General features: G+C 37.2%; 1 protein-coding gene across 1 annotated transcript in view; it reads left to right on the plus strand.

The window, feature by feature from the left end:
- The window catches only part of LOC121389362, a 152,001-nt gene that overhangs the window by 62,558 nt on the left and 76,794 nt on the right, over positions 1-12,649 (plus strand). The window contains exons 32-40 of the mRNA XM_041520957.1: positions 879-1,109; positions 1,493-1,607; positions 2,906-3,105; positions 4,080-4,194; positions 4,986-5,218; positions 6,212-6,326; positions 7,658-7,899; positions 8,514-8,628; positions 10,440-10,666. Coding sequence (XP_041376891.1) covers positions 879-1,109; positions 1,493-1,607; positions 2,906-3,105; positions 4,080-4,194; positions 4,986-5,218; positions 6,212-6,326; positions 7,658-7,899; positions 8,514-8,628; positions 10,440-10,666 — 1,593 coding nt within the window. The remainder of the gene's footprint in view (positions 1-878; positions 1,110-1,492; positions 1,608-2,905; positions 3,106-4,079; positions 4,195-4,985; positions 5,219-6,211; positions 6,327-7,657; positions 7,900-8,513; positions 8,629-10,439; positions 10,667-12,649) is intronic.

A 12,649-nucleotide genomic window follows, 5' to 3' on the forward strand; every position in this document is an offset into this window, starting at 1 on the left:
AATCTACTAGTATTAGTCCTCTTCCTGTCTGTCTGTCTGTCTGTCTGTCTGTCCCACATAGTTTTCCAAAATTATTTTCCACAATGAAATTTGGTATATACCTTTATCATGTACTGTTACAGATTTTTATGATCATTTTTCCAAATTTGATAGAATTATGGCCCTTGGACTTAAGAGATATGAAAATTAGTTTTCTGGATTTTTGTTGTTGCAATGCCCCAAGATATTGAGATGAAATTTTGTATATGGCTTTATCACGTACTGTTACAGATCAAATTTTACTTTCATGGCGATTTACCCATTTTTGACGCAGTTATGGTCCTTGAACTTAGAAGATGTGAACATTTGTTTTCCAGACTTTTTTTTCATAAGACCTTTAGATATTGAGCTGAAATTTTGTGTATAGGTTTATCATGTACGATTACAGAACAAGTTTGACTTTCATGGCGATTTACTCATTTTTAATGAGTTATGGCCCTTGAACTTAGGAGATTTCTGGATTTTTGCAATGCCTGGAGATATCAAGATGAAATTTTGTATATAGCTTTATCATCTGTATATAGCTTTACAGATCAAGTTGAAGTTTAGTGGTGATTTACCCACTTTTCAGAGTTATGGCCCTTGAATTAAGGAGATATAAAAAAATGTTGGGCCTGGTAGGGGACATGTATTGCTTTAGAAGTACTCTCCAAATGCTTGTTATCTTTGGTTGAAGAGCCTGTCAACCATTTTACATATCAATATGTATATCTTCTATATTGTAGCATGTCGTATTTCATATCATAATTGATTACAAATTAAATTGATTACAAAACCAATGAAGCTACTTGTCTTCTGTTGTATTTTAATTCACAGATGTCCACGATTTGATGCTGCAGCAATTCTTGGCTGTTCTTTGGTGACCGATCCTAAAGATACATGCTGCAAGGTCCCGTCTTGTCCGCTGACGATCCACAACACGCCCGCACCAAGCCTGGCTCCTGGCATGACCCCACCGGTGAACCCTAATGTGAACCCTACTCCCCTGCCGTACCCCATCCCAACAGCCATCCCTGGAGTGATCCATGGTTCAGTAGTCAACCCCGATCATAACAAACCCAACACTACATGTACGTACACCTCTATGTCTGTTTACATATTACATGCAGATTGAATTGGGATAAAGATTCCTATTTTTTCTTTATGACAGCCACATGCAAGTTCCAACATATTATATATTGTGACAAGTTTATGTGCCACAAATGTGTTTGATTAACCAATCAAACTTCATGTTACATGCAGATTGAATTAAGATGATGGATTCTATATTCTGTTTCAATAAAAGCCAACATATCACAGTTTGTCACTTATTAATGCCAGTTTATATGCCACATAGCCATGTGCAAGTTCCAACATATTATAAATAGTGACATGTTATATTAACCAATCAAATTTGATGTTACATGCAGCTTGTATTAGAACTATGATGATCTCTATGTTGTGTTTGTGACAGCAATGTGTGAGTTCCATCATATCCTGTACCACACCGGGGACACCTGGAAGGATGGATGTCAATTTAACTGTGTTTGTGAAGATGAGAAAACTGGCAAATACAAATGTACTGAGAGGTGTGTATATGTAGATCTTTGTTTTGCGGTACACATAGTTAGTGAAGGGGTTCAGAAGTTTTTTTCAGGGGTTTTGTTTAACGACACTACTAGAGCACACTGATTTATTAGTCATCGACTATTGGATATCAAACATTTGGTAATTCTGACATATAGTCTTAGATAAAAATGTTTTTATTAGTAGTAAAAGATCTTTTATTGGCACCATCCCACAGACATGATAGCACATACCATGGTCTTTGATATAGCAGTTGTGTTGCACTGGCTAGAACGAGATGAAGGGGTTAATTTATTGTTTAAAGTCTTTAAGAAAGTGATGTCACTCAGTGGCAGATCACTTGCTTCAGGTGCAATAATTTGCTGAATCAATCACCATTGATAAAAAAACATTTATCTATCCCAGTCAGTGCGCTATGGCTGTTGTGTGTACTGTCCTGGCTGTGGGAAAGTCCATGCATATAAAATACCTCTTACTGCATATTTGGTAGGAGTAGCCTGTGTGGCATAGCAGTGATTTTCTTTATTTTCTCTCTTGACCCATGTGTTAAAATAAGCATATAGCCACAGTTTAAAATGTGCTGAGGTGTCGTTAAACAAACATTCCTTTCTTTTCTTTCCGTTTAACAATCTTAATTCTGATATACTGAAGATTTGAGATGCAGAGCATAAATTAAAAATATATAATGTTCATTTAAAAAGAAATTTGAATGTAAAATTAATTTATTCGTTCATTTAGGCTATTAAGTTTGTTCTTAGGTTGCTAAAACCATTTAGTTAAGTAATATGTAATGAAATGGATTTGGTTCTTCATTCGTTCATTAATTCAATCATCTATCCATCCATCCATCCATTCCTTCATTCCTTCATTCCTTCATCCATCCATCCATCCATTCCTTCATCCATCCATCCATCCATCCATCCATCCATCCATCCATCCATCCATCGATCCATCCATCCATCCATCGATCCATCCATCCATCCATTCCTTCATCCATCCATCCATCCATCCATCTATCCACCCACCTATCTATCCATACATCCATCCGTCCATCCATCCATCCAAACCCACCCATTCACCTACCCATCCACCCACCCAAACCCATCCACCCACCCATCCATCCATCCATCTATCCACCCACCTATCTATCCATACATCCATCCGTCCATCCATCCATCCAAACCCACCCATTCACCCACCCAAACCCATCCACCCACCCATTCATCCATCCATCCATCCATCCATCCATCCATTAATTCATTGCATTTATTCCTTCCATTCATTCCATACTATTATTTAGATGTCCTGCTTACATGAACATTCCTCCGTACTGCACAATGGTGGTTGATCTGAATGACTCCTGCTGCAAGGTGCCATCCTGTACAGCACCCCACGGACTACAAACACCCTTACCGGGGTCCACACTCAGTCCCCCGACCAACAAACCGGGCGTGTCACCCACCCCCGGAGCCAACCCAATCCCGACACCACAACCTCAGGGTAAGACACTCTTTGAAATATCTTGGATGTATTCACTGATATCGGAAATCCACGAGTAACTTTGCCAGTTGATTTATGAAGCATGTGTCAAGATAATTGCTGTTGCAAAATAGACTGGTTTTTGAGCAGTAACATTAGTTGAATATCATGTGATAGAAGACGATGGTATACCAGTATAGTACTCAATTGCTCGCCCTACTGAACATGATATTGAAGTCATACACATGTAATTGCCAAATGCGTAACTGATATATGGGAGTTATCTGCCATACTTTCTTATCGAGGTCATGTGTTTTTAATTGGATGCTGAGTTTAATAAAATGTATTATGTGTATATCAGATCTGTTTTCACACAAATAAGTGTGTACCCTTCTAAGAAAATTATCGAGGTCATGTGTTTTTAATTGGATGCTGAGTTTAATAAAAGGTATTATGTGTATATCAGATCTGTTTTCACACAAATAAGTGTGTACCCTTCTAAGAAAATTATCAAATCATCATCTAACTTTCTTAGGGGCAGGGCGGAATTTAGCTCAGTTGGTCGAGTGCTTGCCTGAGGTGCTTGCGTCACAGGATCAAATCACCTCGGTGGATCCATTCAACTGATTGGGGTTTTTCTCATTCCAACCAGTGCACCATAACTGGTCAAAGGCTGTGGTATGTGTTTTTCTGTGTGTAGAAAAGTGCATATAAAAGATCGCTTGCTGCTAATGGAAAAATTTAGAGGGTTTCACGAGTCAGAAATGTTCGACATCCAATAGCCGATGATTAATAAATCATTGGAGGGCGGCAAAATGCAATAGTGGAGTGGGCCGCACTGCTTAAATGGAACACCGAGAACACTAGGTTACGCAAAAAGGAAATGGGTTACTTGGATTTATTTCTCTGTAAGCGATAAATGGGTCATACAGATGTTCAATTCTCGGAGGCCTACCTTTTACATTTAGATGTTTCTGTTTTTTCTTTTCTTTCAGCAAGTTGCTACTACAAAAATGTCCGTTACGTCCAGGGCCAGCAGTGGTACGATGGATGTGATAAGGTGTGTGTTTGTGAGGATGGCAAGACTAACTTCTACAGGTGCAGTGACAGGTACGTTTCATGTTCACAAGGGGTAGCTTCACCAAAATTCATATCTCTGATCCAAACTTTAACATTTCTGCCTATAATAAAGTTTAACGACATCACTAGAGCACATTGATTTATTAATCATCAGCTATTAGATGTCAAACATTTGGTAATTATGACATACAATAGTAGAGAGGAAACCCGCTCCATTAGTAGCAAGGGATTTTTTGTATGCACCATTCCACAGACAGGATAGCACATACCACAGCGAGACTTGATGTGTGGTTGGTCTGGGATCGATCCCCATTGGTAGGCCCATTAGACTATTTCTCATGTCAGCCAGTGCACCATGACTGGTATATCAAAGCCTGTGGTATGTGCTACCATGTCTGTGGGATGGTGTATATAAAAGATCCTTTGCTATTAATGGAAAAAATGTAGCAGGTTTCCTCTCTAAGAGTAGTAAGACTATATGTCAAAGTGACCAAATATTTAACCTCCAATAGCCAGTGATTCATAAATCAATGTGCTCTAGTGGTGTCATTAAACAAAACAAACTTTAACTCTGTCTTTTTCTGTGTCTGTCTGTCTGTCTGTCTGTCTCTCTCTCTCTCTCTCTCTCTCTCTCTCTCTCTCTCTCTCTCTCTCTCTCTCTCTCTCTCTCTCTCTCTCTCTCACTTTCACTGGACACCACATAATCTTAATTTAAAATGTGGTCAGGTGTCATTAACCGAATATTCCTTCCCTTCCCTTCCCTTCCCCTTCCCTTCCCTTTCCATGTCTTCCACTGACCTGGTCTATTTTCCTTTCTACAGATGTACAACATACACCAATGTTCCCGCACAGTGTCGGATGGTGGCCGATCCTAAAGATCCCCAGTGCTGTCAGGTTCCGGACTGCACCCCGACACCAGGACCTAACGGATACCCCACACCCAAACCTGGGGTGTCTGCCGTACCCACGATGTTTACCAATGTTCCTGGTTTCATCACGGGTCTGGCCCCAACTCCAACTCCTGGCGTGAATGGAAAAACACCAGCTCCAAGACGTTAGTGTTCATCATTTAGTGGATTCATTCAGATTCATGTACTTCTATACAAGTTAGATAGAGAAAGTACAGTGCATTTCAGTAGCATTACAATACAATACACACAGTGCAATCATAGACATATGTGATGATATTGTCCTGGGGTGGGACACCGTGAGGGTCACAAGATATTTGACCAAATATTTTTTCAGGTACAATTCTGTTTTTGCCATGAAATGTTTTTCAATTTCAATAGTCATGAGGTGTTGCAACTACATTCACACCAAAACCAAAATCCCCATGTCTCATACACATATAAAAACAGTACGGTATGGTATGGTACAGTACGTTATAGTATGGTACAGTATGGTATGGTATGGTACAGCATGGTATAGTATGGTACAGTACGGTTCAGTATAATACACAAGAGATGAGATAAGATTTAATGGATGTACCTAAATGCTGACTGTTAGGGTTACTATTCAGTTAGGGAGAAGAGTGCTGGTCTGAACTCGGCTTAAAGCCAGGCCCTATCTTTTCAAAGCTACATATCTCAGCTTTGCAATATCTAAGACCGTTGTTAAGACAACACTGTGACACACATCATAGCATGATCATAGTTTTATGATATTGCAGCACTAAGATAGTTTTGAAAATATGGCCCAGTTTGTGCTCTAAGAATGTATGTCACAATTAGCGTATGTTAAAAATCTACAAGCTGATTATTAATGTGGCTAAAAAATGATTTCTTCCCATGAGCATTACTACATGAACATAAAATGATTTTAATACAAGGTAAATAAACAGATCTTACTCAAATTGAGTAACAGTTTAGCATATCTGGTATTCTGTTGATAGATGCATGTGTGTACCAAGGAACAGTTTAGCATATCTGGTATTCTGTTGATAGATGCATGTGTGTATCAAGGAACAGTTTAGCATATCTGGTATTCTGTTGATAGATGCATGTGTGTACCAAGGAACAGTTTAGCATATCTGGTATTCTGTTGATAGATGCATGTGTGTACCAAGGAACCGAGTACCGCCAAGGCCAGCAGTGGCAAGATGGCTGCCATTACAACTGTGTGTGTGAAAATGAGGTCACTGGCAAGTACAGATGTGCAGAACGGTTAGTTTTAATAAACATTTCTTAATTAACACCACTTAACAAGTTTCATCTTAGATTAAGTAAATTTCTGTTACATTCATCACAACATACTGTCATCTTATTTGTCCAGACTTGGCAACGGGAATTTATTCATTTTTCGATGGACATACAAATTACGTCATTGGGGAATGTCATATCTGATGATATCATTTTATATGGACAATTTGTCTTGTTGAGCATTATTGTTTATATACCAAAAATAATTCAAAATAAATTACGATCTTTTAGTGTTATTATTTTAGCAAGTATGATTCAAATTTAATTATAAGTATTGTCTATTTCTTTTATGTTCATCTGGGTATGAACAGAAAAACTTCATCTGCAAACTTATGTGAGAACAGCTTTGCCGATTCACACAGTTTGCGGATGGGTTTTTTTCTTTCTTACTCCGATGAACGTTAAGAAATAACAGACAATCCTTAATTAATACTTGAAACATTACTATTATGCCCACTTATAATTAGTGATATTTAACATAAATAAATGAAAACAAAACAAAAATTGACAAAATTACAATCATGTTTACTTTCTACTAGTAATTTATTCTTCATTAATTATTTATTTATGTATTTATTATTTATTTATTTATTTATTTATTTCATTTATTTCATTTTATTTATTTCATCACCTGTAGAATAAAAATGGAGAGATGTTTTTTTTTCTATTGAACAAGTTGATGTTGTGAGTAATCTGTTATAGCTATCATAATGTTATTAAATATCTGTCCCGGGACAAGCCCCTGGCTATCCAGAGACAGGCCCCGGGACGGACATGCTCGAAACTCTAGTGGTATATGAGCATGTAAAAATTATTCGCACTCGCTTATTAAATCTGAAAAAGAAAACCATTATCCGTGATGAAGACCGAATCTCTGCACAATGCTGAGTTGAATGGGGATTAGGCAAGATGGTGGTCGATTCCATGAATCTCTATCTAGTGCTGACATGCACTCATGAATCACTGTCAGATGAAATCAAGTGTTCACAAAACATGAGCATATCCTGCCCCACTGGTGGCACCCATCATGAGTACTGCCATCACAGATGTGAAGTCTGTCACTTCGTCTTAAACAATGAAGAAATATATGTCCAAGAGTTTCACCAAAGAGATGAAAAGGAATGCACAAGTTCAAACAGTTACTGTGGAATGGCGTCAGCCATCACTTTGGTTATGGAATGGAATCAGCCATTATTTTGGTCAGTGATGCATTGTATTTAGTAGATATAGCCTTCAAAAGTCTACCATAAAACCTTTTTGAATAAATATAAGTATTTGTTTTAATTCCAAAACAGGTGCCCAACCTACCCATTCGTCCCACCACAGTGCAAACTGGAGCGTGACAGCAAGGACATCTGCTGTTTCAAGATGACGTGTGACTTCCAGAAGCCGACTCCAAATCCATATGCTGTCCCCACCCCAGGTCCAAATCAGTCTCCACGACCCAACGTGCAGCCCACACTGGGTCCAGGACAAACCCCAAACCCTAATGCTACACCTGTACCAACCAAAGGTCCCGTCATTCCTCCTCAACTCAGTAAGTAGACAACTTCTATTTGCAGAATGAAGGGGTAATAACGTTTATATTGCTGTGGATGTAGGTTCATTGATTCCTTCTCAGTTCAAAAAGTGCACATAGCTTTCACTGTCTCCATCTCTCTCTCATTGTCTGTCTGTCTGTCTGTCCATCTGGCTGTCTCTGTCTCTCTCTATGTCTGTCTGTCTCTCTGTCTCTGTCTCTGTCTCTCTGTCTCTGTCTCTCTCTCTCTCTCTCTCTCTCTCTCTCTCTCTCTCTCTCTCTCTCTCTCTCTCTCTCTCTCTCTCTCTCTCTCTCTCTCTCTCTCTCTCTCGGTCTCTGTCTGTCCCATCTAACTCTCGCAAATTGATAATTTTCTGTCTGCCATGTTTTGAAAAATGTAGGAAGAGATCTTGATATAGGGTTGGTCAATCCCCAATGTATAAACCATAATAAATAATAATTGTTTAAAAAACCAAAAAAAACCAAACATTCATTGCACAATTTAAATACCATCAGATTTAAAACGTGAGTAAAAACATTCTTAAGTTCGAGGCCTGACTTAACAAGTTTTGTAATTAGAGCATACATTTGTAAATACACTCTTCAGTTGTAGAATTATCCTCTGTCTGCAGGTTACTGTGTGTACAAGGGTGTTCCATACAGACAGGGACAAGAGTGGACTGAGGGCTGTAAACAGAAATGCAGATGTGATGACGCTTCCAATGACGTTTACAACTGCTTCGACAGGTAAGACAATTCTAATACTTTTGATAATATACTGCTGCTGTGGCTGCTGCTACTAGTGCTACTACTACTAAAACCCATTCTGTTACAAACGACTTTAACGCTCTGTGTGTTCTGCAAAATACAACATATGTACAACGTTCTTTATTATGATTTATGATTATGACTTTTATGATTACTATAGTTGGGCGGTATACCATATATACCATTCGGTATCGGTATTATGTCAATACCGATTTATTGTACAAAGCAAATTTCAAAATACCGATAGCTCGGTATGGAAAAATATTTCCCTGAAAGGACTAATAATATATCTGACGAACGCAAAATGAGTTGGTATAAATCAGACGAGAGCCTTGTGTATGGAATTTAATTGTATTTAGATAAAATTAGCGGGTGAGCCATAACACAGGCATGCATTTAAAGCCGAGTATACCGAAAATAGCGCTCGATATCCGTATCGTGCCAATACCGAATACCATACCGATACCGAGATAAATCACCTCAAAAATACTGATATCAGTACCAAACCTCAAATTTGAATACCGCCCAGCTCTAATGATTATGCACAAATGTAGACATGCATATGCTATAATTGTTAAAAATATCACTCACCTTTATTACAGCTGCTAACTAATAAAATACTACATGATATCACTGAAGGTTGTCACCATGTTCATCTTTAATGTAACCCGATATGGTGTTATGGTAATGATTTCAATAGTGTCACTGATGGTTCTAGTTTCAGCGTTGTCACCTTTAATGTAATCCGATACGGTGTTATGGTGATGATTTCAATAGTGTCACTGATGGTTCTAGTTTCACCTTTATTGTTCTCTTTTTATTGTTGTCATTATAATGATTCCAAATTTGAATGACATGACTATGATGGTTCTGATTTCTGTAACATCACTGTGATGGTTCTGATTTCTGTAACATCACTGTGATGGTTCTGATTTCAATGATATCACTGTGATGGTTCTGATTTCTGTGACATCACTGATGGTTCTGATTTCAATGTTATCACTGTGATGGTTCTGATTTCTGTAACATCACTGTGATGGTTCTGATTTTAATGTTATCACTGTGATGGTTCCGATTTCATTGACATCACTGTGATGGTTCTAATTTCAATGATATCACTGTGATGGTTTTGATTTCAATGATACCACTGCGATGGTTCTGATTTCTGTGACATCACTGTGATGGTTCTGATTTCAATGTCATGTGATTCAATGTTACTGTGATAGTCTGATGTCATCACTGATGCTCCCTATTTCAATATTCAACACTGTTGGGTCTGATTTGAAAGTCAGTTGTGATGGGTTTTGACTCCAGTGTCATCACTGTTATGTTTCTCATTTCAAAGTCAGTGTGATGGCTTTGATTTCATTGACATAACTTTGATGTTGGTGATTTCATTGTTGTCCATCGTGGTGGGTTTTTTAACTTCAATGTCATTACTGTATTGTACATTTCTGATTTTATTGTCATCAGTATAGTAGTTATAATTTTAATGTCATTTCCTTTGTTTTTTATTTCAGTGTCATTACTGTGATGGTTTTGATTTTAGTGTCATCACTGTTGTTTCTGGTTTTAAATTGTCAGTACTTTTATAGTTCATATTTCATTGTTGTCTATGGTGATGGTTTTGACTTAATGCCATCACTGCGATGTACATATCTATATATGTAAATATATACATTGTCATAAAATGTAAATATATAAATAGAAATGCAAATATGTATATTGCCATCACTATGATGGTTCCGATTTCAGTATAGTCACAGCTAGCGATGTTTGTTATTATTCAGATGCCCATCCTACAACAATCTGCCTGCATCATGCACGATGGTCGCTGATCCAGCTGATCCATGCTGTCAAATCCCACAATGCCTCAAAGTCCCCACACCAATGCCAGGGATAACACCGGCACCAAAACCAGGACAAAAACCAACCCCGGTTCCGTCTCCTCTGCCCACGGCTGTGCCCGGTATTATCAATGGACACTCTCCAAACCATAATCCAGTTGACAAACTAGGTAAGAGGTTAAAAACAACATTTTCTGTATAATCCAGGCACTAATTAAGGTGATGACTACATACATGTACATATGCTGTGTAATTGTGTTGACAAGGTCAATATATAATATATGATCCAGTTGACAAACTAGGTTAAGAGGTTAAAAACAACAGTTTCTGTATAATCCACAAACTAATTAAGGTGAAGACTATATACATGTACATATGCTGTGTAATTGTGTTGACAAGGTCAATATATAATATATGATCCAGTTGACAAACTAGGTAAGAGGTTAAAAACAACAGTTTCTGTATAATCCACAAACTAATTAAGGTGAAGACTATATACATGTACATATGCTGTGTAATTGTGTTGACAAGGTCAATATATAATATATGATCCAGTTGACAAACTAGGTTAAGAGGTTAAAAACAACAGTTTCTGTATAATCCATGCACTAATTAAGTGAAGACTACATACATGTACATATGCTGTGAAATTGTGTTGACAAGGTCAATATATAATATGTGATCCTGTTGACAAACTAGGTAAGAGGTTAAAAACAACAGTTTCTGTATAATCCAGGCACTAATTAAGGTGAAGACTACATACATGTACATATGCTGTGTAATTGTGTTGACAAGGTCAATATATAATATATGATCCAGTTGACAAACTAGGTAAGAGGTTAAAAACAACAGTTTCTGTATAATCCAGGCACTAATTAAGGTGAAGACTATATACATGTACATATGCTGTGTAATTGTGTTGACAAGGTCAATATATAATATGTGATCCAGTTGACAAACTAGGTAAAAGGTTAAAAACGCCAGTTTCTGTATAATCCACAAACTAATTAAGGTGAAGACTATATACATGTACATATGGTGTGTAATTGTGTTGACAAGGTCAATATATAATATATGATCCAGTTGACAAACTAGGTAAGAGGTTAAAAACAACATTTTCTGTATTATCCACAAACTAATTAAGGTGAAGACTATATACATGTACATATGGTGTGTAATTGTGTTGACAAGGTCAATATATAATATATGATCCAGTTGACAAACTAGGTTAAGAGGTTAAAAACGACATTTTCTGTATAATCCATGCAACAATTAAGGTGAAGACTACACACATGTACATATGCTGTGTAATTGTGTTGACAAGGTCAATATATAATATATGATCCAGTTGACAAACTAGGTAAGAGGTTAAAAACAACAGTTTCTGTATAATCCAGGCACTAATTAAGGTGAAGACTACATACATGTACATATGCTGTGTAATTGTGTTGACAAGGTCAATATATAATATATGATCCAGTTGACAAACTAGGTTAAGAGGTTAAAAACGACATTTTCTGTATAATCCATGCAACAATTAAGGTGAAGACTACACACATGTACATATGCTGTGTAATTGTGTTGACAAGGTCAATATATAATATATGATCCAGTTGACAAACTAGGTAAGAGGTTAAAAACAACATTTTCTGTATAATCCATGCACTAATTAAGGTGAAGACTACACACATGTACATATGCTGTGTAATTGTGTTGACAAGGTCAATATATAATATATGATCCAGTTGACAAACTAGGTAAGAGGTTAAAAACAACATTTTCTGTATTATCCACAAACTAATTAAGGTGAAGACTATAATAATAATAATAATAGATTTTTATTTCAGATCAGAGATCCATAGAACATATATAAACATCACATACAAAACTGATTACATAATATACAGCAGCTTGTGCCAGCGATTTACACATACAGATTTGACGTACACAGTTGTACACCGCAGGTGGGCAAGTAGGTCGTTTGAAGTTGTTTCGATTCTGCTCTTCAGCGAATATGCTGTTGAGCGAAGTAAAGCGCCAAAGCTTTTTACTCGATGACTGACAAACATCTTGCTGGCACTGTATGGTCGTCGTTGTCCGATCATCCATCGGTATGCATTATTATAACATATGTTAAGATCTTTCATGGTATC

The sequence above is a fragment of the Gigantopelta aegis genome, chromosome 14 (assembly GCF_016097555.1).
Source record: "Gigantopelta aegis isolate Gae_Host chromosome 14, Gae_host_genome, whole genome shotgun sequence".
Taxonomy (NCBI): domain Eukaryota; kingdom Metazoa; phylum Mollusca; class Gastropoda; order Neomphalida; family Peltospiridae; genus Gigantopelta; species Gigantopelta aegis.